This window comes from Bombina bombina, chromosome 2 (assembly GCF_027579735.1).
Source record: "Bombina bombina isolate aBomBom1 chromosome 2, aBomBom1.pri, whole genome shotgun sequence".
NCBI classification, from domain to species: Eukaryota; Metazoa; Chordata; class Amphibia; order Anura; family Bombinatoridae; genus Bombina; species Bombina bombina.
In genome coordinates this window covers 875316244-875343687 of record NC_069500.1, presented here as the reverse complement: position 1 = coordinate 875343687, position 27444 = coordinate 875316244, and the positions used below count along the sequence as shown (strand labels likewise).

The 27444-nt window shown below is 40.9% G+C and overlaps 1 protein-coding gene across 1 annotated transcript in view; it reads right to left on the bottom strand.

Annotated features, from left to right (window-relative positions):
• The window catches only part of PSD3 (pleckstrin and Sec7 domain containing 3), a 1090324-nt gene that overhangs the window by 943072 nt on the left and 119808 nt on the right, over positions 1-27444 (bottom strand). Inside the window, exon 2 of the mRNA XM_053703211.1 lies at positions 26304-26424. Coding sequence (XP_053559186.1) covers positions 26304-26424 — 121 coding nt within the window. The remainder of the gene's footprint in view (positions 1-26303; positions 26425-27444) is intronic.

The following is a 27444-nucleotide window of genomic DNA, read 5'->3' as shown; positions in this document are numbered from 1 at the left end:
AAGCAAACAAAAAAGCATGTGATAAGAGGCAGCCTTCAAGGGCTTAGCTTTCAACTAAGAATACCAAGAGAACAAAGAAAAATTGGTGATAAAAGTAAATTGGAAAGTTGTTTAAAATTGCATGCCCTATTTGAAACATGAAAGGTTTTTTTGGACTTGACTGTCAATTTAAGTGCAATGTTCATTGAAGGACAATTTATCTAAAGCTGCAATCATGGAACTACTATCCTTATCAGCAGAAGAAGACAACTCGGCATTGGAAGAATAATTTAAAGGTCCTAGTAGTACGTTGCTGGTCTTAGTAGTGATTCTAAGCTTATATAGGTATGCTTTTCTACAAAGGATGCCAAGAGAACTAATACAATTAGAAAATAGAAGTAAATTGAAAATATATTTAATATTGCATGGTCTATCTGAATAATAAAAAACTCAAAACATCAAGCAGATCAAAGCAGCATTTACACAAGCTGAACATATGTTTTTGCCGAGAAAAAAAAAAGTTAAAAGGGAAAATATAGAAAGTAGCTTATAAGAGTTTGCTTTATTACAATCAGATGCAGAACACCCTTTTAATTAGGCTGGGCTCTATCTACATCACTGGGAGGTTAATTTCTGCTACTGACTCTTGTGTGCATATCTTTCTATTAGATACTTCTGCAGTTATCATATATTCAGTATAGGAGGAGGATTCACAGGCAAAAACAGCTATTTCAAATGACAAAATAAAGGAGATATTTGTTGACAATCTAATACATACCAGCAGTTTGATAATTGGGAATACATTAAAGAAGGAGTTTAAATTTAACTGTACAGTGTCCCTTTAACTTGAAATAACCACAGTGAACATCAAATAATCTGAGAGCCAATCATTTGCAGCATATGTGCATATTTCTAATCCTTAATCATGCATAGTGAAAATCATGTAAACTGGTATAAGAAATGGATAATTATTCAATTAAATCACGTTCCCGCCAAAAAAATAATCCAAAATGTATACGCCTGATTAGCAGTAACGTAACACATTTATTTGCTTGTCTTTCCTTAGCAGTACACAACATGATTCTGTCTTGTACCACCATAAAAAAGATGATTACATTCCATAGCAGCAATGTACTTCTCATCGTTCTTTAACGCTCTTGCAAACACATCTGTACTATAAGCTGTTTCCACTTACTAGGCCCTATAAACTCATTCCCCTCAGGCTTTGTACAAGTATTTTTCACTGCTGGGTCACATCAGTAAAAGGATTCATCACAATGTACAAATCAGATAAAAATTCCCCCCAAACCAAGATTTTAAATGTTGTGCCACTCACTTAAAGGGGCATTGTACTCAAAAATGTATCAGTCATATGAAAAAGAAACATATTTGTATTGTCTGAATAAATATTAAAGGGATACAAAAGCAAAGATTAGCCTGAGAATAATATACAGATGCATTTTTTTTAAAGGGACAGTCAACACCAGAATTTTTGTTGTTTAAAAACAAAATGTATGCTTACCTGATAAATGTATTTATTTCTTGACACGGTGAGTCTAAGGATCATCATTAATTACTGTTGGGAATATCACTCCTGGCCAGCAGGAGGAGGCAAAGAGCACCACAGCAAAGCTGTTAAGTATAACTTCCCTACCCACAATCCCCAGTCAATCAACCAAGGGAAAGGAAAGAAAGGAAATAACACAAGGTGCAGAGGTGCCTGAAATTTATATAACATAGAAACTGTCTGAAAAACAGGGCGGGCCGTGGACTCACCGTGTCAAGAAATAAATACATTTATCAGGTAAGCATGAATTTTGTTTTCTTTCTAATGACACGATGAGTCCACGGATCATCATTAATTACTGTTGGGAATCAATACCCAAGCTAGAGGACACAGATGATAAGGGAGGGACAAGACAGGTGTCCTAAACAGAAGGCACCACTGCTTGAAGAACCTTTCTCCCAAAAGAAGCCTCAGCCGAGGCAAAAGTATCAAATTTATAGAATGTGGAAAAAGTATGCAAAGAGGACCAAGTTGCAGCCTTACAAATCTGTTGCTGTCCAGCAGTCTCATAGGCCAAACAAATAATACTCTTCAGCCAAAAGGAAATAGAAGTAGCTTTCAGACCCTTACGTTTCCCAGAGAAACAAACAAACAAGGCAGAAGACTGACAAAAGTCCTTAGTCGCTTGTAGATAGAATTTCAGCGCATGCACAACATCCAGGTTTTGCAACAGCCGCTCCTTATGAGAAGAAGGGTTAGGACACAAAGAAGGAACAACAATTTCCTGATTAATATTCCTAAATGAAACAACTTTAGGCAAGAAACCTAACTTAGTACGCAGAACTACCTTATCAGAATGAAAGATAAGGGGAATCACACTGCAGCGCCAAGAGTTCGGAAACTCTCAGAGCAGAAGAAATAGCAACAAGAAAAAAACCTTCCAAGATAACATCTTAATATCTAAGGCAGTGTTTTTCAACCAGTGTGCCGTGGCACACTAGTGTGCCGTGAGAGATCCTCAGGTGTGCCACGGCAGACTGACAACAGTGTGACATTTTTTAAACTTTGCTTGTTTTTTACTCCCAGTGCAGGGGTAGTTTGTAGGAGGCATGGCATAACAGCACAATACATACAGTATGTGTGTGTTTGTGTGTATGTGTATATATATATGCTGTATTAGGCTACAATGTGTGATTTTTTTAAAATTTTGGGATGGTGGTGTGCCACAGGATTTTTTAATGTAAAAAAGTGTGCCACGGCAAAAAAAAGGTTAAAAATCACTGATCTAAGGAATGCATAGGCTCAAACGGAGCCTGCTGTAAAACCTTAAGAACAAGGTTAAGACTCCAGGGAGGAGTAACAGGTTTAAACACAGGCATGATCCTGAACAAGGCCTGACAAAAAGATTGCACGTCTGGCACATCTGCCAGACGCTTATGCAACAAAATAGACAACGCAGAAATCTGACCTTTCAGAGTACTAGCAGACAAAACCTTCTACAGACCCTCCTGGAGAAAGGACAACATCCTAGGAATCCTGACCCTACTCCAAGAGTAGCCTCTGGATTCACACCAATACAGATATTTACGCCATATCTTATGTTAAATCCTTCTAGTCACAGGTTTATGAACCTGGATCAAGGTCTCAATGACCGATTCTGAAAACCCACGCTTAGACAAAATTAAGCGTTTAATCTCCAAGCAGTCAGTTTCAGAGAAACGAGATTTGGATGAAGGAAGGGACCCTGAAGTAGAAGGTCCTTCCTCAGAGGTAGTCTCCAAGGTGGAAGAGATAACATTTCCACTAGGTCTGCATACCAGATCCTGCAAGGCCACGTCGGAGCTATGGGAATCACTGACGCCCTCTCCAGCTTGAGCCAAGCAATGACTTGCGGAAGGAGGGTGAACGGGGGAAACAGAAAAAAGGGTAGGGAAAGGGAGGCTAGTAGAGCCAGATTAATAATTCTTTACCTAGGACTGTATGGCAACGCCCAGGTGTAAACAAAACCTTATATGAAGGAAAAAATGACCAATGTGCAGACCCTTTAAATATTTAGATAATCATTACAAAAAGGGAGATACTACAACAACCGCAATTAGATTGCTATAATGCATAGACAGGGATTACAGCACATATTTTTTAATTTTTAATTAGCTTTGTAAAATTCTAAAGCTCCGCTAAAATAGCGGTGTGTGTAGATATATACTCATTCCCCACATTCACATATGCTACCCAGCGTCAAAGTTGAATAGAAGGTTACCACTAAATTAAAGAACACATGAATCGATGAGTCAAGAAGCGTGATTGGACCAATGCACAAGCACAGATTTGGCTGTGCAGTTTTATTGTAGTTCACACAGAATGAAACCAGAAGAGCAAACAGGTATTGACTGTTTAAATTGACAACACCTCCACTAGAGGGTGGTTACGTGTAAGCGTAAAATCCGCCACAATAATGATCATTGAGGATCTATGTCAAAACAACACTTGTATACAGATAAACAATAGAGAATTCATACAACCAATATTGTAAGATGAAAAATGTGATGCTTAAGTCATGTGCACTATACCTAAATTTGGCCAAATTGTGCAAAAAAACATCCTCAAAATTATTTCTAATAGAGGACAGTATAGTCTGTAGGGGGCTAATAAAAACAACACCCGTAACAGCGGGCACCACGGGGGAAACAGGTATGCTAGACTGAAATTCCAGGGGACGGCCAGCGCATCTATCAGGACGGCCTGTGGATCCCTTGACCTCGAACCGTACCTCAGGAGCTTGGCATTCTGTCGAGATGCCATGAGATCCAACTCCGGCCGCCCCCATTTAAGGATCAAGCTGGAAAACACATCCGGATGGAGTTCCCACTCCCCGGCATGAAAAATCTGTTGGCTCAGAAAATCTGCTTCCCAATTGTCCACTCCAGGAATGTGGATCGCAGATAAACAGCAGTTGTGGGTCTCCGCCGACTGAATAATGCGGGCCACCTCTGACATGGCCAAGGCAATCCGAGTTCCACCCTGGTGGTTGATGTACGCCACTGATGTTATGTTGTCTGACTGGAATCTGATAAACCGGGCTAAAGCTAACTGAGGCCAGGCTAAAAGAGCACTGAAGATTGCTCTCAGCTCTAGGATGTTTATGGGGAGATCTGACTCCTCCCAAGTCCATAGACTCTGAGCCTTCAAAGAGCCCCAGACTGCTCTCCAACCCATCAGGCTGGCATCCGTGGTCACAATTACTCAGGAAGGTCTACAAAAGCAAGTTCCCTGGGACAGGTGTTCCTGAGACAACCACCACGGAAGAGTCTATTGTCGCCTGATCCAGATGTATTCACGGAGACAGATCCGCATAGTCCCTGTTCCATTGTCTTAGCATGCATAACTGCAGAGCTCTGAGATGGAACTGAGCGAACGGGATGATGTCCATGGAAGCTACCATCAGACCAATTACCTTCATATCCTGAGCCACTGACGGCCGAGGAGAGGACTGAAGGGCAAGGCAAGAGTCGAGAATCTTGGATTTTCTGACCTCTGTCAGAAATATCTTCATCGATAGGGAATCTATTCTGGTCCCCAAGAACACTACCCTTATGGCTGGAACCAGAGAACTTTTTCATAGATTCACCTTCCATCCGTTGGAGCGAAGAAAAGACAACAAGGTCTCCGTATGAGAGTTTGCTTGTTTAAAAGACTGGGCCTGAACCAGAATGTCGTCCAAATAATGCGCCACTGCAATGCCCTGAGACCGGATGACTGCCAATAGGGCCCCCAGAACCTTTGTATCAGAGTCATCCAAAGTATCCAAAACCTCCTTAAGTAACAGACGGAGGTGTTCCAGCTTAAATCTGAAGGATACCACTTCAGCATTAGAAGAAGGAATTATACTGTCTGAATCTGAGATCTCGCCCTTAGATGCTACCGAAGTGTCTTCCTCCTCAGACTTCTGAGAAGAAGCACCTTGAGTAGCCACAACTGGATCAGAAACCTTACTCACTGATTCTTTAAATTTTTGTGCTTTCCCTGCAGCATGGGAAAAGCAGACAGCGCCTCAGATACCGCAGAGGATACCTGGGCAGCAATGTCTTGCAAAGAAACTCCTACCAGAGCATGCAAGGAAACGCAGGGCACTGCATGTGTAGACGAAAGAGATTGGGTCGCTTGAGGAGAAAGCTGCAGCATATCTGATACAGGAGACACCAGAACAGCATTCGCCTTAAATAATGATGGCTCAGTATCAAAAACAGAATTTATGTTTACCTGATAAATTACTTTCTCCAACGGTGTGTCCGGTCCACGGCGTCATCCTTACTTGTGGGATATTCTCTTCCCCAACAGGAAATGGCAAAGAGCCCAGCAAAGCTGGTCACATGATCCCTCCTAGGCTCCGCCTACCCCAGTCATTCGACCGACGTTAAGGAGGAATATTTGCATAGGAGAAACCATATGATACCGTGGTGACTGTAGTTAAAGAAAATAAATTATCAGACCTGATTAAAAAACCAGGGCGGGCCGTGGACCGGACACACCGTTGGAGAAAGTAATTTATCAGGTAAACATAAATTCTGTTTTCTCCAACATAGGTGTGTCCGGTCCACGGCGTCATCCTTACTTGTGGGAACCAATACCAAAGCTTTAGGACACGGATGATGGGAGGGAGCAAATCAGGTCACCTAGATGGAAGGCACCACGGCTTGCAAAACCTTTCTCCCAAAAATAGCCTCAGAAGAAGCAAAAGTATCAAACTTGTAAAATTTGGTAAAAGTGTGCAGTGAAGACCAAGTCGCTGCCCTACATATCTGATCAACAGAAGCCTCGTTCTTGAAGGCCCATGTGGAAGCCACAGCCCTAGTGGAATGAGCTGTGATTCTTTCGGGAGGATGCCGTCCGGCAGTCTCGTAAGCCAATCTGATGATGCTTTTAATCCAAAAAGAGAGAGAGGTAGAAGTTGCTTTTTGACCTCTCCTTTTACCGGAATAAACAACAAACAAGGAAGATGTTTGTCTAAAATCCTTTGTAGCATCTAAATAGAATTTTAGAGCGCGAACAACATCCAAATTGTGCAACAAACGTTCCTTCTTCGAAACTGGTTTCGGACACAGAGAAGGTACGATAATCTCCTGGTTAATGTTTTTGTTAGAAACAACTTTTGGAAGAAAACCAGGTTTAGTACGTAAAACCACCTTATCTGCATGGAACACCAGATAAGGAGGAGAACACTGCAGAGCAGATAATTCTGAAACTCTTCTAGCAGAAGAAATTGCAACCAAAAACAAAACTTTCCAAGATAATAACTTAATATCAACGGAATGTAAGGGTTCAAACGGAACCCCCTGAAGAACTGAAAGAACTAAGTTGAGACTCCAAGGAGGAGTCAAAGGTTTGTAAACAGGCTTGATTCTAACCAGAGCCTGAACAAAGGCTTGAACATCTGGCACAGCTGCCAGCTTTTTGTGAAGTAACACAGACAAGGCAGAAATCTGTCCCTTCAGGGAACTTGCAGATAATCCTTTTTCCAATCCTTCTTGAAGGAAGGATAGAATCTTAGGAATCTTAACCTTGTCCCAAGGGAATCCTTTAGATTCACACCAACAGATATATTTTTTCCAAATTTTGTGGTAAATCTTTCTAGTTACAGGCTTTCTGGCCTGAACAAGAGTATCGATAACAGAATCTGAGAACCCTCGCTTCGATAAGATCAAGCGTTCAATCTCCAGGCAGTCAGCTGGAGTGAGACCAGATTCGGATGTTCGAACGGACCTTGAACAAGAAGGTCTCGTCTCAAAGGTAGCTTCCATGGTGGAGCCGATGACATATTCACCAGATCTGCATACCAAGTCCTGCGTGGCCACGCAGGAGCTATCAAGATCACCGACGCCCTTTCCTGATTGATCCTGGCTACCAGCCTGGGGATGAGAGGAAACGGCGGGAATACATAAGCTAGTTTGAAGGTCCAAGGTGCTACTAGTGCATCCACTAGAGCCGCCTTGGGATCCCTGGATCTGGACCCGTAGCAAGGAACTTTGAAGTTCTGACGAGAGGCCATCAGATCCATGTCTGGAATGCCCCACAGTTGAGTGACTTGGGCAAAGATTTCCGGATGGAGTTCCCACTCCCCCGGATGCAATGTCTGACGACTCAGAAAATCCGCTTCCCAATTTTCCACTCCTGGGATGTGGATAGCAGACAGGTGGCAGGAGTGAGACTCCGCCCATAGAATGATTTTGGTCACTTCTTCCAACGCCAGGGAACTCCTCGTTCCCCCCTGATGGTTGATGTACGCAACAGTTGTCATGTTGTCTGATTGAAACCGTATGAACTTGGCCCTCGCTAGCTGAGGCCAAGCCTTGAGAGCATTGAATATCGCTCTCAGTTCCAGAATATTTATCGGTAGAAGAGATTCTTCCCGAGACCAAAGACCCTGAGCTTTCAGGGATCCCCAGACCGCGCCCCAGCCCATCAGACTGGCGTCGGTCGTGACAATGACCCACTCTGGTCTGCGGAAGGTCATCCCTTGTGACAGGTTGTCCAGGGACAGCCACCAACGGAGTGAGTCTCTGGTCCTCTGATTTACTTGTATCCTCGGAGACAAGTTTGTATAGTCCCCATTCCACTGACTGAGCATGCACAGTTGTAATGGTCTTAGATGAATGCGCGCAAAAGGAACTATGTCCATTGCCGCTACCATCAAACCTATCACTTCCATGCACTGCGCTATGGAAGGAAGAGGAACGGAATGAAGTATCCGACAAGAGTCTAGAAGTTTTGTTTTTCTGGCCTCTGTCAGAAAAAACCTCATTTCTAAAGAGTCTATTATTGTTCCCAAGAAGGGAACCCTTGTTGACGGAGATAGAGAACTCTTTTCCACGTTCACTTTCCATCCGTGAGATCTGAGAAAGGCCAGGACGATGTCCGTGTGAGCCTTTGCTTGAGGAAGGGACGACGCTTGAATCAGAATGTCGTCCAAGTAAGGTACTACAGCAATGCCCCTTGGTCTTAGCACAGCTAGAAGGGACCCTAGTACCTTTGTGAAAATCCTTGGAGCAGTGGCTAATCCGAAAGGAAGCGCCACGAACTGGTAATGTTTGTCCAGGAATGCGAACCTTAGGAACCGATGATGTTCCTTGTGGATAGGAATATGTAGATACGCATCCTTTAAATCCACCGTGGTCATGAATTGACCTTCCTGGATGGAAGGAAGAATTGTTCGAATGGTTTCCATTTTGAACGATGGAACCTTGAGAAACTTGTTTAAGATCTTGAGATCTAAGATTGGTCTGAACGTTCCCTCTTTTTTGGGAACTATGAACAGATTGGAGTAGAACCCCATCCCTTGTTCTCCTAATGGAACAGGATGAATCACACCCATTTTTAACAGGTCTTCTACACAACGTAAGAATGCCTGTCTTTTTATGTGGTCTGAAGACAACTGAGACCTGTGGAACCTCCCCCTTGGGGGAAGCCCCTTGAATTCCAGAAGATACCCTTGGGAGACTATTTCTAGCGCCCAAGGATCCAGAACATCTCTTGCCCAAGCCTGAGCGAAGAGAGAGAGTCTGCCCCCCACCAGATCCGGTCCCGGATCGGGGGCCAACATTTCATGCTGTCTTGGTAGCAGTGGCAGGTTTTTTGGCCTGCTTTCCCTTGTTCCAGCCTTGCATTGGTCTCCAAGCTGGCTTGGCTTGAGAAGTATTACCCTCTTGCTTAGAGGACGTAGCACTTTGGGCTGGTCCGTTTCTACGAAAGGGACGAAAATTAGGTTTATTTTTGGCCTTGAAAGGCCGATCCTGAGGAAGGGCGTGGCCCTTACCCCCAGTGATATCAGAGATAATCTCTTTCAAGTCAGGGCCAAACAGCGTTTTCCCCTCGAAAGGAATGTTAAGTAGCTTGTTCTTGGAAGACGCATCAGCTGACCAAGATTTCAACCAAAGCGCTCTGCGCGCCACAATAGCAAACCCAGAATTCTTAGCCGCTAACCTAGCCAATTGCAAAGTGGCGTCTAGGGTGAAAGAATTAGCCAATTTGAGAGCATTGATTCTGTCCATAATCTCCTCATAAGGAGGAGAATCACTATCGACCGCCCTTACCAGCTCATCGAACCAGAAACACGCGGCTGTAGCGACAGGGACAATGCATGAAATTGGTTGTAGAAGGTAACCCTGCTGAACAAACATCTTTTTAAGTAAACCTTCTAATTTTTTATCCATAGGATCTTTGAAAGCACAACTATCTTCTATGGGTATAGTGGTGCGTTTGTTTAAAGTGGAAACCGCTCCCTCGACCTTGGGGACTGTCTGCCATAAGTCCTTTCTGGGGTCGACCATTGGAAACAATTTTTTAAATATGGGGGGAGGGACGAAAGGAATACCGGGCCTTTCCCATTCTTTATTTACAATGTCCGCCACCCGCTTGGGTATAGGAAAAGCTTCTGGGAGCCCCGGGACCTCTAGGAACTTGTCCATTTTACATAGTTTCTCTGGGATGACCAACTTGTCACAATCATCCAGAGTGGATAATACCTCCTTAAGCAGAATGCGGAGATGTTCCAACTTAAATTTAAACGTAATCACATCAGGTTCAGCTTGTTGAGAAATGTTCCCTGAATCAGTAATTTCTCCCTCAGACAAAACCTCCCTGGCCCCATCAGACTGGTTTAGGGGCCCTTCAGAACCATTATTATCAGCGTTGTCATGCTCTTCAGTATCTAAAACAGAGCAGTCGCGCTTACGCTGATAAGTGTGCATTTTGGCTAAAATGTTTTTGACAGAATTATCCATTACAGCCGTTAATTGTTGCATAGTAAGGAGTATTGGCGCGCTAGATGTACTAGGGGCCTCCTGAGTGGGCAAGACTCGTGTAGACGAAGGAGGGAATGATGCAGTACCATGCTTACTCCCCTCACTTGAGGAATCATCTTGGGCATCATTGTCATTGTCACATAAATCACATTTAATTAAATGAGAAGGAACTCTGGCTTCCCCACATTCAGAACACAGTCTATCTGGTAGTTCAGACATGTTAAACAGGCATAAACTTGATAACAAAGTACAAAAAACGTTTTAAAATAAAACCGTTACTGTCACTTTAAATTTTAAACTGAACACACTTTATTACTGCAATTGCGAAAAAATATGAAGGAATTGTTCAAAATTCACCAAAATTTCACCACAGTGTCTTAAAGCCTTAAAAGTATTGCACACCAAATTTGGAAGCTTTAACCCTTAAAATAACGGAACCGGAGCCGTTTTTAACTTTAACCCCTTTACAGTCCCTGGTATCTGCTTTGCTGAGACCCAACCAAGCCCAAAGGGGAATACGATACCAAATGACGCCTTCAGAAAGTCTTTTCTATGTATCAGAGCTCCTCACACATGCGACTGCATGTCATGCCTCTCAAAAACAAGTGCGCAACACCGGCGCGAAAATGAGGCTCTGCCTATGATTTGGGAAAGCCCCTAAAGAATAAGGTGTCTAAAACAGTGCCTGCCGATATAATCTTATCAAAATACCCAGATTAAATGATTCCTCAAGGCTAAATATGTATTAATAATGAATCGATTTAGCCCAGAAAAAGTCTACAGTCTTAATAAGCCCTTGTGAAGCCCTTATTTACTATCTTAATAAACATGGCTTACCGGATCCCATAAGGAAAATGACAGCTTCCAGCATTACATCGTCTTGTTAGAATGTGTCATACCTCAAGCAGCAAGAGACTGCTCACTGTTCCCCCAACTGAAGTTAATTCCTCTCAACAGTCCTGTGTGGAACAGCCATGGATTTTAGTAACGGTTGCTAAAATCATTTTCCTCATACAAACAGAAATCTTCATCTCTTTTCTGTTTCTGAGTAAATAGTACATACCAGCACTATTTTAAAATAACAAACTCTTGATTGAATAATAAAAACTACAGTTAAACACTAAAAAACTCTAAGCCATCTCCGTGGAGATGTTGCCTGTACAACGGCAAAGAGAATGACTGGGGTAGGCGGAGCCTAGGAGGGATCATGTGACCAGCTTTGCTGGGCTCTTTGCCATTTCCTGTTGGGGAAGAGAATATCCCACAAGTAAGGATGACGCCGTGGACCGGACACACCTATGTTGGAGAAAAGTCTATCCCTGTAACATAAAGTTCTGTCAATACATGAAGAACAGAACGGAAATGGAGGTTCCACCTGGGAATTAAAACACAAACTACATGTAACACTCTGCAAGGCCTCTTGATCCATCTTTAGGCCCAAAAAGTATAACAAAACAGAGGAAAAATAAAAAACACCTTTTATTTTACTTTATAGGAAAAAATGTTACTGCCCCATTAAATTAAATTTAATCAAAATGAAACACTAAATGAGCAAATAATCTCTTACACCCCCAGGCACCCACTACACCTCAGCTCCCTGCTAAGGTGCCTACCTTTCCTGCCGACAGAAAAAGTGACTCAAAAGAAAAACGATCAGTTTGACACGCTGTACACCGGAGCTAAACGGCTGAGAAATCACACTAGAGCAGAGCTGCCGAAGTAAGTTCTTCCTCCTCAGTAAGAAGCGCGCCAAACTGGCTGTCGTCTCTAAAGGAAACCACCTCTCCGTAATCAGGGGCGGTCCCAGCAGCCATAAAGACCGCAAGAAAAAAACAACACATAAAAAAAGAAAAAAGTATGACCGTTACTATTTTAAACAAAAAAACGACACACTCTCCTAAAGTCCTGAACCAGATAACACCCGGAGCTAAGGACTAACTGAGCCAACAGTAAAATATTACCCATCGTCCACAGTGCCTGCTCTCTGCCTTGTAATTAACCCTCTAGGGTCAATGATACACGCCCCCCTGCAGAATTAACGGCTTAATTTCCAAAGTTTCCCTTTAATAAAGAAAACATATACTTGGAACTTACCTGATCCATCTGTCCGGCAGAAAGACAGCTCACTTGGTTTGAGAGGGTGCTATCCCTCACATGGACCTGTGGAAAAAGAAAGACTGAGTAAGCCTACTCAGGCTATCTGAATAGGGCAGGGAAGTAATACTTAAAGGACCAGTCAATACAGTAGATTTGCATAATCAACAAATGCATGATAAGAAGACAATGCAATAGCACTTAGTCTGAACTTCAAATGAGTAGTAGAATTTTTTTAAATAAATTGCAAAGTTATGTCTATTTCCACTCCCCCTGTATCATGTGACAGCCATCAGCCAATCACAAATGCAAATACGTATATGCTGTCAACTCTTGCACATGCTCAGTAGGAGCTGGTGACTCAAAAAGTGGAAATAATAAAAGACTGTGCACATTTTGTTAATTGAAGTAAATTGGAAAGTTGTTTAACCCCTTAACGACCGAGGACGTGCAGGGTACGTCCTCTAAAGGATGTCAGTTAACGACCAAGGACGTACCCTGCACGTCCTCAGTCTGGAAAACAGCTGGAAGCGATCCTGCTCGCTTCCAGCTGCTTTCCGGTTATTGCAGTGATGCCTCGATATCGAGGCATCCTGCAATAACACTTTCTGGCCATCCGATGCAGAGAGAGCCACTCTGTGGCCCTCTCTGCACCGGACATCGATGGCCGGGAGCCGACTTGGGAAGCGGGTGGGCGGCCATCGGTGAGCTGTGTAAGGTGGAGGGGGCGGGATCGGGGGCGGAGCCTTCGGGGGCACGCACGTGCACGGGGGGTGGCGGGCGGGCGCGTGCACGGGGCGGGAGCGGGTGGGAACCGCTACACTACAGAAAAAAAGTTACAAGAAAAGTGTAAAAAAAAATGAAATAAACTTTTTTTTTTAAAAGCATCTAAGGGATCTGGAAGGGGTGGGGGGTTGGTCTTGGGGGGGGGGGGAAGCTACACTACAGAAAAGGGACATTTTTTTTATAAAAAAGCATATTTTTCACTAAAATGGGTACTAGCAGACAGCTGCCAGTACCCAAGATGGCGCACATTAAGTCAGAGGGGGAGGGTTAGAGAGCTGTTTGGTGGGGGATCAGTGAGGTTGGGGGCTAAGGGGGATCCTACACAGAAGCATATGTAAATATGCTAAAAAATGCACAAAAAAGCCCAAATTTTCCTTTTATTTTAGTACTGGCAGAGTTTCTGCCAGTACTTAAGATGGCGGGGACATTTGTGGGGTAGGGGAGGGAAGAGAGATGTTTGGGAGGGATCAGGGGGTCTGATGTTTCAGGTGGGAGGCTGATCTCTACACTAAAGCTAAAATTAACCCTGCAAGCTCCCTACAAGCTACCTAATTAACCCCTTCACTGCTAGCCATAATACATGTGTGATGCGCAGCGCCATTTAGCAGCATTCTAATTACCAAAAAGCAACGCCAAAGTCATATATGTCTGCTATTTCTGAACAAAGGGGATCCCAGAGAAGCATTAACAACCATTTGTGCCATAATTGCACAAGCTGTTTGTAAATGATTTCAGTGAGAAACCTAAAATTGTGAAAAATTTAACGTTTTTTTTAATTTGATCGCATTTGGCGGTGAAATGGTGGCATGAAATATACCAAAATGGGCCTAGATCAATACTTGGGGTTGTCTACTACACTACACTAAAGCTAAAAATACCCCAAAAAGCTCCTTACATGCTCCCTAATTAACCCCTTCACTGCTGGGCATAATACACGTGTGGTGCGCAGTGGTATTTAGCAGCCTTCTAATTACCAAAAAGCAATATATGTCTGCTATTTCCGAACAAAGGGGATCCCAGAGAAGAATTTACAACCATTTATGCCATAATTGCACAAGCAGTTTGTAAATAATTTCAGTGAGAAACTGAAAGTTTGTGAAACAATTTGTGAAAAAGTGAACGATTTTTTGTATTTGATCGCATTTGGCGGTGAAATGGTGGCATGAAATATACCAAAATGGGCCTAGATCAATACTTTGGGATGTCTTCTAAAAAAAATATATACATGTCAATGGATATTCAGGGATTCCTGAAAGATATTAGTGTTCGAATGTAACTAGCGTTAATTTTGGAAAAAAAATGGTTTGAAAATAGCAAAGTGCTACTTGTATTTATGGCCCTATAAGTTACAAAAAAAGCAAAGAAGATGTAAACATTGGGTATTTCTAAACTCAGGACAAAATTTAGAAACTATTTAGCATGGGTGTTTTTTGGTGGTTGTAGATATGTAACAGATTTTGGGGTTCAAAGTTAGAAAAAGTGTTTTTTTTCCATTTTTCCTCATATTTTATAATTTTTTTATAGTAAATGATAAGATATGATGAAAATAATGGTATTTTTAGAAAGTCCATTTAATGGCGAGAAAAACGGTATATAATATGTGTGGGTACAGTAAATGAGTAAGAGGAAAATTTCAGCTAAACACAAACACCGCAGAAATGTAAAAATAGCCTTGGTCCCAAACGGACAGAAAATGGAAAAGTGCTCTGGTCACTAAGGGGTTAAAATTGCATGCTGTATCTGAATCATGAAGTTTAAGTTTGACTTTAATGTCCCTTTAACAGCTTTGCTGTGGTGCTCTTTGCCTCCTCCTGCTGGCCAGGAGTGATATTACCAACAGTAATTAATGATGATCTGTGGACTCACTGTGTCATTAGAAAGAAAAGATAGATAATCCCTTAATTACCCATTCCCCAGTTTTGCATAACCAACACGGTTATAATAATACACTTTTTACCTCTGTGATTACCTTGTATCTAAGCAACTGCAAACTGCCCCCTTATTTCAGTTCTTTTGACAGACTTGCCAGGGGCGTATTAAGGCATAGGCCAACGAGGCCGGTGGCTAGGTGGTATATTTTGAGGGGCAGCAGAATTTTAAGTCCCTAGGGCCACTCTACTGAACTCAGGGCCGGGTGGCTAAATCAACCAATTACAAATGACTTAAATGGCTGGCCTGGCTATTGCTATCCTATGCGATTGTATGTGGATGCGCATGACATGGTGACAGTGGAGGCGGAGCTCACTTGCACAGCCTGGCCTGGACTGAGAGAGAATGCAGTATTCTTCCTGGCTCCACCGCGTGATTGAGGCTCACACAGACTACACAGTGCAGTGTGCACTACACCGTGACCACTGTGAAAATCAGCTATGCCATGTTAGGTGGGAGAGGAGAGTGATGATACCCACCCAGCGAAAGGGGAGATGGCAAGACCACACACGCACACCGCAGATGAGTTGAGAGACAGTGAGGTAGGTTAGGTAAGAAGTAGAACTTAGGGTGAATGGTGACGCGGCGGCGGCGGGAGTCTCTCTGAGGGCAGCCTGGCACAGCAGAAAAAATATGCATCATGTTCCACGTGTAAGCAGCGCGCCAAATACAAAGAATTGAAATATTAATAAATATAGGCCAATCTGCTCAATCCAAGCCTGCAGGCAAGATCTAACGGAAACAGCATATGCCTTTCTCCCTTCAATACATCTTCATTAGGCATTAAAATACTTAAACGGATTAGTCACTAAATACTTGTACATTTACTGTGTGTCTATCTGTCATACATGCAAAGAATAAGTATTTATTGCTGAATCTAAACAACTATGTGACTTAAAACACAACTGAAAATATGTTGTATGCATTTAATACATTCAGAAACAATACAAGTATATACTTTATTATGATTGTATCATGTGACTTTATCCCCTAGGATACAATTCCTAAACCTATCATAACTACTGTTGTATTTTTTAAGTACTTTTAAAGGCCAGTTTGTATATTGATTACATATTTAACCTAGCAGATATTTTGCTTTAATAACTGTCAATCACCAAAGAAGATGTTTAAGGTTAAACAACTACCTACTGACAAACTATCATACAGTAAAGGATATGTTTTTCTAATATAAACACTTTAATCATCTGACTTGCAAAATAATGTCTTAATATAAATATGTGTGTGTGTGTGTGTGTGTGTGTGTGTGTGTGTGTGTGTGTGTGTGTAACCAGAGTGAATGCAAGCCCTTGTGAACATCTACTTAAAAAGACATTATTTTTTTTATTTTTTTATACCCTGCCCAAAAAATATTATGTCTAAAAAAAGGCCTTAAACCTGGGGTTGGGGGGGCAGCAGAATGTTTGAGTGCCTAGGGCAGCACAAAACCTAAATACGCCCCTGGGACTTGCATTTTAGCCAATCAGTGCTCACTCCAGGGTAACTTCATGTACGTGAGCTCAATGTTATCTATATGAAACACATGAACCAACACCCTCTAGTGGTAAAAAACTGTCAAAATGCTTTCAGATTAGAGGCGGCCTTCAAAGTCTAAGAAATTAGCATATGAACCTCCTAGGTTTAGCTTTCAACTAAGAATACCAAGAGAACAAAGCAAAATTGGTGATAAAAGTAAATTGCAAAGTTGTTTAAAATTACATGCCCTATCTGAATCATGAAGAAAAAAAAATTGGTCTTGACTGTCCCTTTAAATATTAATTGCTAAAAATAAGATTTAGTGTCTATAAAGCAATGGGAGCCAACATGTTTTAACCTAAGTTTTATTCTCTGATGAGGTCAATTAGGAGCAGCTATAAATGAGTTGTTACAGGATCCCATGACTGTGTGGAATCACTTTCCCTTTTAACAGGAATTGGAAAGCCCACCATTTCAGAATTAAATTACAAGGAAAGGTGACAAAATAAATAATAAAAGTATATTGCAAGTATATTTAACCAAATACAATTTAAACATTGCAGTTACAGTGTGTTTAATGTCCCTTTAAGTAAAAGCTGTAAAACAAACATACCAGTATCAACTATGCATTTCTCACTCATTCTTATTGACTTATAGGCATTTCCTTTACCTATCGGCCAATAAAATCAGTAGTAAGTGTGCAAATGATACAACTGTATTAGTTTCAATTTAAAGGGACATGAAACAAAAAATGTTCTTTCATGATTCAGATAGAAAAATGTTTTGTTCTAATGCTATTCTTTGTTAAAGAGCACACCTAGGCAGGTAGGTTGCACATGTCTGGAGCACTACATGGCCGGAAACACTACTGTATTCTTGCAAAACTGTATTCTGTATAGTGCTCCAGGCATGTGCATGCTCCTGAGCCTACCTACCTGCTTTCAACAAAGGATACAAAGAGAACAACGTAAAATTAATAAACGTAAACTGGAATCTTTTTTAAAATAGACAGTAAACAATACAAACAAAAACTATTTTCCTGCCATTTAAAATATCAGATTTTTTGTTTAACATTGTTTATTTCCTAATAAATGACAATAATGTTTATCGTTAAAATTAACCAATGCAGCCCCCAAGGCTGAAACCCTCAGTGCTCCATTTAGCGAGTGGTGCAGATATCCATGGCACTATTGACGGTAACAAAGCTCCCTACTTACGTTTTGTGCCTTCACACCTCTGCACAAACAACGTAAGAGGATTGTGATGCGCACAGATTTAAAATTTACATTTTAAAGGGACAGGAAACCCCACGATTTTCTTGCAGGATTTAGACAGAACATCCAATTTTAAACAACTTTCCAATTAAATTCTATTATCAAATTTGCTTCATTTTCTTGTTATGCTTTGCTGAATGAACATTATCACACTACTGGCAGCTAGCTGAAAACATCTAGTGAGCCAATCACAAGAGACAAATAAGAGCAGGCACCAATCAGCAGCTAGCTCCCACTAGTGTAGGATCTGTGCGTATTCTTTTTCAACAAGAGATACCAAGAGAACGAAACACATTTGAAAATAAAAGTGAATTTAAAAGTTTTATATAGTTGTTCATTGGGTAGACAGCAAACGTGCACACACTGAATTGGGTGGGGAGCTACATTCTCATAGGCAGAAACAGTTATAGGAACAAAAGCAGACAGGCAAGGGGGGCGGCCTTAGGAGACTGTGCTTCAGCTAATGGCAGATTTAATTGATTGAAAATTAAAAAACAATTATCTGTGTGCAGAATTGAATACAGAATCCTGCAATACATTTTAATAGTGTTCCTGTTTGAGTTGTTTGCTGGCACTTTATAGGGACATTATACACTCATTTTTTCTTTGCATAAATGTTTTGTAGATGATCTATTTATATAGCCCATAAAGTTTTTTTTTTTAAATAAATGTATAGTTTTGCTTATTTTTAAATAACATTGCTCTGATTTTCAGACTCCTAACCAAGCCCCAAAGTTTTATGTGAATACCGTCAGTTACCTTCTCCAGCTTGTTCCTGTTTGTGTAAAGGGTCTTTTCATATGCAAAAGAAGGGGGAGGGGGGGAGTGTCTTATTTGCCACTTGCAGTGGGCTTTCCAGCTACCTTTTCAACAGAGCCAAACTGACAGCTTCTAAGTAAGTTTTTAAACCATTTTATACTGGATTTTTATATCAGTATCTGTGCATCTTATTCTTTATAGTAGTGTCTATTACATGCAGTTATATGAAAATGAGTGTATACTGTCCCTTTAAGCACAGTGTGGCAGAAGTGTTTGCTACATTTATTTAACAATGGTATACATGGTATTTAAGGCACATGTACACTCCTCAGCCTACCTAGGTAAGATACCAAGAGTACAGGGTATACTTGACAACACAAGAAAATTGGAAAGTTTTTTTTAAATTACATGTTCTGTCTAAATCATAAAAGTTTCATTTTGACTTTCATGTCCTTTTTAAGTCACATTTTTCATGACCTTATACTAATCATCTGATCTTGTAAATGACAGAGGACAAAGGATGCCAAGGTACTCACAATATATTTTACGTTCCTTATGAGAAGAAGGATTAGGACAAAAAGAAGGAACAACAATTTCCTGATTAATGTTTCGATCCAACACCACCTAAGGGAGAAAACCCATTTTAGTACGAAGGACCGCCTTATCTGCATGAAAAATAAGATATGGGGAATCACACTGCAGAGCTGAAAAAGACTCAGAAAGACCAAGGAGAAACAAAACCTTCCAAAATAACAACTTTATATCAACATCATGCATCGGCTCAAACGTGCTGCAAAACTTTAAGAACTAGGTTAAGGCTCCACGGAGGAGCAACAAGTTTAAACACAGGCCTGATTCTAACCAGGGCCTTAACAAAAGCTTGAACAACTGCTAAGTCTGCCAGACGTTTGTGCAAAAGGATAGAAAGAGCAGAAATCTGACCCTTTTAGAGTACTGACTGACAAATCCTTCGGAAGGCCATCATGAAGAAAAGACAAAATCCGGGGAATCCTCACCCGGCTCCAGGAGAACCCTTTAGATTTGCACCAATAAAGATATTTACGCCATATCTTATGGTAAATCTTGCGAGTAACCAGTTTGCGAGCCTGACGCATAGTTTTAATGACCGTTTCAGAAAAACCATGTCTAGACAGAACTAGGTGTTTAATCTCCAAGCAGCCAGCTTCAGAGAATCTAGGTTTGGATGGAGGAAAGGACCCTGAATTAGAAGGTCCTTCCTCAGAGGTAACCGCCAAAGAGGTAGAGATGACATCCGTACCAGATCTGCGAACCAGATCCTGCAAGGCCATGAAGAAGCTATTAGGATCACCAATGTTCTCTGTTGTTTGATACGAGCAATGACTCGTGGAAGGAGAGCAAACAGAGGAAACAGGTATGCTAAATTAAAGATCCAAGGAACCGCCAGAGCATCTATCAGAACGGACTGAGGATCTCTTGACCTTGAACCGTACTTTGGAACCTTGGCGTTTTGGGGTGATGCCATCAGATCCAACTCTGGAACTCCCCACCTGAGGGTTATCTGAGAGAACACTTCCGGATAAAGAGCCCACTTCCCGGGATGAAATGTCTGTCTGCTCAGAAAGTGCGCCTCCCAGTTGTCCACACCTGGAATGTGGATCGCAGATAGAAGGCAATTTTGAGCTTCCGCCCACTGCAGAATGCGAGTCACCTCCTTCATGGCTAAGGAACTCAAAATCCCTCACAGGGGAAATACGCCCCTTGGAGGGCAAGACTTGAATCCCATTCTGTAACCCTGGGATACTATGTCCACAGCCCATGGATCTGGAACATTGCGTATCCAGGCTTGGTCGTCATAAACTGACCTTCTTGTACTAAAGGAAGAATGGAACAAATAGTTTCCATTTTGAAGGACAAAACCCTGAGGAATTTGTTGAGACACTTGAGCTCTCCTTTTTGGGGACCACAAATAGATTTGAATAGAATCCTAGACCTTGTTCCCATAGACGGACTGGTACAATAACTTCCAGGGAGGATAGGTCCTTTACACAATTTAAGAAGGCCTCCTTCTTTACGTGGTTTGAGGATAGTCTTGACAGGAGAAATATGCCCCTTGGAGGGCAAGACTTCAATTCCATTCTGTAACCCTGAAGAGTAATGTATTCACCACATTCAAGACTTAAAGGGACAGTCTAGTATAAATTAAACTTTCATTATTCAGATAGGACTTTTAATTTTAATCAACTTTCCAATTTACTTTTATCATCAAATTTGCTTTTTTCTCTTGGTATTCTTAGTTTAAACTAAACATAGGTAGGCTCATATGCTAATGTATAAGCCTTTGAGGGCTGCCTCTTATCACATGCTTTTTAAATCTCTTTTCAACACAAAGAGACAGAAAGTACACGTGGGCCATATAGATAACACTCTGTTCAGGCACAGGGGGTTATTTAAGATCTAGCACAACACAATGCTAAATTTAAGACAATAGATAATAAACAGTCACAGTCATGTGATCAGGGGGCTGGAAGAAGGTTCCTAGATACAAGGTAATCACAGAGGTAAAAAGTATATTAATATAACTGGGTTGTTTGTGCAAAACTGGGGAATGGATAATAAAGGGATTATCTTTCTTTTAAAACAATAACAATTCTATGGTAGACTGTCCCTTTAAGGTATATTATTGGGTATATGTTCAAATGTTTAACAATTACATAGTTATGTTTGTAATCGGTTAGCAACGATCCGCTATGAGGCATTGATCTAACAATATGGGCTCTCTGATTCACACATTGGGGAATGGTCAGTATAGCTACGGCTTACTACATGAAAGTGGCTGATGTAATTTGTATATCTAAAATGTGATTTTATTGTATGTAACATCTCAAGCTAATTTAGGAACAATTGGAAATAGATACACCTGTGTTGGGAGATGTGTGGTTTTGAAATCAATTCTGATTGGTCAGGTTCAGTATATAGCTCAGGACTCTCAGTTAGGATACATATGCCTGATGAAACAGCGTGGTAGCTGAGAAACGCGTTGCATGACTTTACGCATTATTTTTTACTACATACTGTTACTGCTGTGCACTGTGTGTTTTAATACAGCATTTTAATAAAAGCAAAGATATGTTATCTTCTCTGACTGAGAGCCTGAGTTATTCTCCCTGAGGAGACGCCTGACACTGAGGTGTGTGGATCCTGAGAGCAGTGAGCTGGGACACTCAGATATCCCGGCAGGCGAAAATAAGCACGAGTGGGTGCTGCCCCCTTTGTGAGTACCTGTTTAAACATCTAGCTGATTGTTTGGTGTGCTAACTGTATTACACCAGGAGGCACCCTTTCTTCTTTTTGTGTACATCGCGTATCCAGGCTTGATAAAAAAGAGAAAGCCTGCCCCCCACCTGATCCAAACTTGAAACGGGGGCGGAACCTTCATGCTGATTTAGAGTCAGCGGAAGGCTTCTTGATTTGCTTTCGCTTATTCCAGGGCTGGCTGGATTTCCAAGAGGACCTGGATTGGTCTGGTTTGGAAGAGGAAGACTTCTGTCCCTTAAAATTGCGAAAGGAACGAAAACTAGAAGTCTGCTAAACCCTAGGTCTATTCTTCTTTCCACCCGTCATTTCTGAAATGATTTCTGCCAGACCCGAACCTTATAAGGTAAAGCCAAAAGCTTGGCCATCGAAGAAATATCAGCCGACCAGGACTTTAACCACAGAGCCCTGTGTGCTAGTACAGTGACGCTAGACATCTTAGCTCCCAGTCTAATTATCTTCATATTGGTGTAACAGATAAAGGTATTGGCTAGTTTGAGAGCTTTGATCCTATCTTGGATCTCTTCTACTGTAGGTTCCTCTGTAATAATATCAGACAAGGCATCGCACAAATAAGATGCTGCTCCCCCAACCGTGGCTATACTCGCTGCAGGTTGCCACTGTAATCTCTGATGAACATACATCTTTTTTAAGTATGGCTCTAGCTTCTTATCCATAGGATCCTTAAAAGAGCAACTATCCTCTATAGGAATGGTAGTTCTCTTATCAAGAGTAGAAATAGCTCCTTCTACATTAGGCACAGTGCGCCAGGAGTCGCAAACAGGAAACATTTTTTTAAAAACAGGGGAAGGGGAAAAAGGAACCCCCGGCTTATCCCGTTCCTGAGCTATAATTTCCGACATCTTCCTTGGAACAGGAAAAACCTCCTCAGAAGATGGAGAATAATAAACTCTATCCAGTTTAGAAGACTTTGTGGGATTGACAGCAACCGAAGGTTTAGAGTCATCTAAATTAGCTAGGACCTTCAGTTAATAACCGGAGGTGTTCCAGTTTAAATCTAAAATTTACCTCTTCAGATTCTCAAGATTTTCCTGACAAAGTGTCAGAGTCTGAGATTTCATCTTCAGAAGCTACTGAAGTATGCTCCTCATCAGACAAATGAGAAAGGTTGACCAGCGCAGAATTAGAAGGGTCAGAAGCCTTACTAGCAGAGAAATGTTTGGATTTCCTCTTAAACTTACCCGAAGTAGGGAAAGCAGACAAAGCTGTAGATACCGCAGAAGTTATGTGCGCGGCAAAATACTCTGGCAAATATACACCCCCAGGAGGTTGAGAAGACATGCAAGGTACTGTATGCGAAACTGATAAGGCTTGGGACGTTTGAGGCGAAAGCTGAGGCTTATCCAAAACAGCGATATCCTGAGAGACATTAGGTTCACAAGGGATTAACTTGTCCTTATACTTAAGGTCTTAGCTAAACAATTGGGACAAAATTGCATAGGTAGTACAAATTGGGACTTCTAAGCAAAGTAAACATTTATCCATAGTAAAGGGACAGTCAACTCAAATTTTCAAATAGGTAATTCCTATAAACTTGCTAATGATTCTTATTTTGCACTATAGCCTAATTTAGTAGCCTAAATCGTTTCTAAGCATTAGTACTTACTTTTTTCTCTTGTGGCTGTTTAAAATGCCCGCCTGCCCCCTCCCATATTTAGTCATCAGGATCTTCATTGTCCAGCTCTAACTGCTAATTCTCGTCCGTCCACACTCCCGTGTTTTGCGCATGCGCAGTGCGCCGCTAACACTGTGGGGGGAAGATTTTAAAAGGGAAAATGAGAAGGGATTTAGAGTTCCATTTTAAAAGTTCCCCTACAGCGTTAGCCGCGCACTGCGCATGCGTAAAACACGGGAGTGTGGAAGGACGAGAATTAGCAGTTAGAGCTGGACAATAAAGATCATGATTACGAAATATGGGAGGGGGCAGGCGGGCATTTTAAACAGCCACAAGACAAAAAAGTAAATACTAATGCTTAGAAACGATTTAGGCTACTAAATTAGGCTATAGTGCAAAATAAGAATCATTAGCAAGTTTATGGGAATTACCTATTTGAACATTGGGTTGACTGTCCCTTTAAATGAAGAATCTTTTTCAGATTCCATTGCAGATATCAGTTCCCACAAAAAATAAAAATAACTTTTATAGTATAGAACAAATAAATTCACTGAAAAAAACTTATCATCCAAAAAACGGCACCTGTCACTTTAACATCTCAGAGTGCCTGAGGCTCCTACCGAACCAGTGTTGAATAACCCACTAGCAAGGGAACTCTCCAGATGAGGTGACTGATTCACAAGTTCGGCAATTCGATCATAAGAAAAGAAAGCCACAGCAGTCCAGGCTCAATGAAGGACTAAACTCCGCTCCTCATATGGAGAGTCACGTGAGCGGGCTAAGTGTAAAAAAGAAACTACGCCACAAGACAGTTAAAATGGCGCGAATTTCAAAACGGTTCAATAGTAAAAAAAAATATAACCGAGCCATAACAGGCTAATTATTGCCCAGAGTTCAATCAAACAGATCTGCCCCTTGCCATATGCTGTTTACAATAAATGCTTAAATGACAAGAACTTTCCAACACAGTTTGTCAAATAAAATTAAGTCTTAAGCACACAGCTTAAAATTAACCCCTTAGTCTCTCTACATGCCAGTGTTAAGCATACACTGTGTCTGAAAATCTGCCCCAAAAGTGTATCTAAGACAACTTAGATAATGTATGTCCCAAATTTGATCCACTAGAGGTTTTACCTCTAAAGTGCTATCTTTCAGAACCTAGAAGGAAAATGCACTTACCTGTGGATCCAGCTGCAGGCAGATAACAGCTACTAGGTGTGAACTGTACTCCACTCCCCGTCAGGAACCTGTAGTAAAAGAAAGAACAGAGTAACTAACTCTGGTTTTCTACAGAGGGTAGCAAAATGTTAGAAGTAAAGCAAAGACCTCCTCGCCACATTCTAACTGCAAAACACCACAACTACTTTTACTCAAAAGATTGACGTGGACACAGCTAGACCCCAATCCTTGCTTACAGGGAAAGTACTCATAAAAGGATTATAATCTTCAGACACCAACTTCGCACAACCTCCATTGACAGAGGCAAAGAAAATGACTGGGGATTATAGGTAAGGGAAGTTACATTTAACAGCTTTGCTGGGGTGCTCTTTACCTCCTCCTGCTGGCCAGGAGTTGAATAACCCACTGGGTAATTGGAATGATGTCGTGGACTCTCCATGTCATAGAAAGAAACTAGTATCATTTGAATGCTGCCCCAGTAGGTGACTTGAAAGTGCATCTGCCAAATAAAGGGATGTTATGTATCAGGCACACTACACTCTGAATTAATCCAGCTTTCTCATTAAAAATCCAGAGAATTTTCTATAAAGTGAATGATTCCATAATTTCTACCAAACATGAGATCTCGGAGTTAAAGGGACAGTGAACACTTTGTAATTACAATATTTTTCTGTTGTCTTGCTATGGAATAACACATCAGGCAAGTTTAAAATTTTTTAAAACAAATTAACATTGTGTTTACTGCAATTGTTTTTCAGAAGCCAAACTCCACCCACCATTTGCCTTATTTCAGTGAGCCAATCTGGGCTTGCGTCTGCAGACAAAACGGCTACTCACTGTCATAATGTTAGAATAAAGTGAATTGTTTTACAGTTGTTATCAGCCAATTAGTAAAATATATGTAGCATGGTTAGCCTTAAGAAGTCTGCAGTGAGGGTTTTTTTATGAGAATTCAAAAAGCCACAATAACTGAAAAAGGGTGCAAAATAGATGATGAAAGCACAATGCAAAGTTCTTTTACTTAGCATAAGTAAAATGATGTACACAAATCTAAAGGTGTTTACTGTCACTTTAAGGGGTAATTAAAGGGACAGTAAACACCTTAATATTTTTAGTATAAAAATATGGAAAGTGGTGGGTGGCATTTGGCTACTAAAACCTGTTTTAAAAATGTTTAGCTGATACGTTATTCTATAGCAACTGCAGTAGCAGGGTTACCTCTTGTGCCTACAGCTCCTTTCAAAGCTGGTCTCTTATTTTAACCCCTTACTGTTGCCAGTCAGTCAAGCGCCACATCTTCATGCTCGGCACCACCATCTTGGAGCTTAGGTCTGTGACAGTAGCGGTGCACATTTACAGATCAGTAACGTTGCTGGCTTTTTTACAGCCGCATAATGCACTTCAGGTTCCTATGCACAACAGAGAGAGGGAACTTTTCACTTGATTCTGTTTTATTCATGTGACCTTTTTTATTTGTTATGTAACTTTACACTACTCTGTATTGTGTATGCTATTCTGAAGCACACTATAAAGCAGTAAAAAAAAAAATCAGCTTCCAAAACAGTTGCAGAAAATGATATTAAATTATAACTTACCAACACATATTTCTTTCTCATCTGTCGTTTTGTTGCCTTCACCAAACAAAAACTCATACTTTGCTTTAGCAACATTCTGTGAGTGTGCGGACGTGCTGTTAACCCAAACATATCTCTCCGCCTGTAACACAAAGACAAGTCAAATATTAAAATATTATTAGAGACTAAAATACCAATCACTCATATAAAATTTCTAAACTTTATTACACACATTTTTTATATATATTTATATATATATATATAGTGTTAGTACAAATAAAAAAATAGAATTGTTTCTGTTTAGCATGTTGGTTTTCTATGGCCCCCATGAGAAAAATCAAAGCTTTGTTTACAAGCTCACAAATTCTAAACACGTTGAACGTTCATATTTATACTCCCAGCGAGTAGCAGCGGAATATTTGTAAACTACAGAATGCTAAATGTTTTTTCATCTGTACTATGAAGGATGATGAGAACGTCAAATGTCTCTGTTTAAGAAAACAGATTTGCAAATTAGCCATTAGACACTCCTGTCTATTCCTATTAATATTAAAAAAAGATTACTCAATTTTACAACTAATTAATATCACATCTTTTCATGGTTATAATGACCGCTAACAGATCTTAGAATACTTTTTCCATTATTTTATGTCAGTTTGAAAGGAAGAACATAAACTGTATCACAGTTTGATTCTTATAAATTACCTTTAACCCTTAAACTTGAGTGTTACGTTGTTTAAAGGGACAAAAACCCAAACATTTTCTTTTTGAGTTTCATGTCCCTTTTGGGTTTCATGTCCTTAAACGTTAAAGGTACAGTAAAGTCAAAATTGGTATCATGTGTTAAAGAGTAATCCTAGGTGAGCTCAGGAGCGTGCACGTGTCTTTAGCTATCTGGCAGCAGTGTTTACAACTATGTTTATAGCAATGTTATACATAGTGGCAGATACTGCTGCCATAGGCTGCTAAAGACTTATGCACTCTCCTTAAACTCCTATCAGCCTACCTAGCTTTACTCTTCAACTAAGGATATCAAGAGAACACAGCAAATTTCATAACAGAAGTAAATTGGATAAGTTGTGTAAAATTAAATGCTCTATCTGAATCATGGTGATATAATTTTGGCTTGACTGTCCCTTTAATTACTAAAAATTTAAGGAAC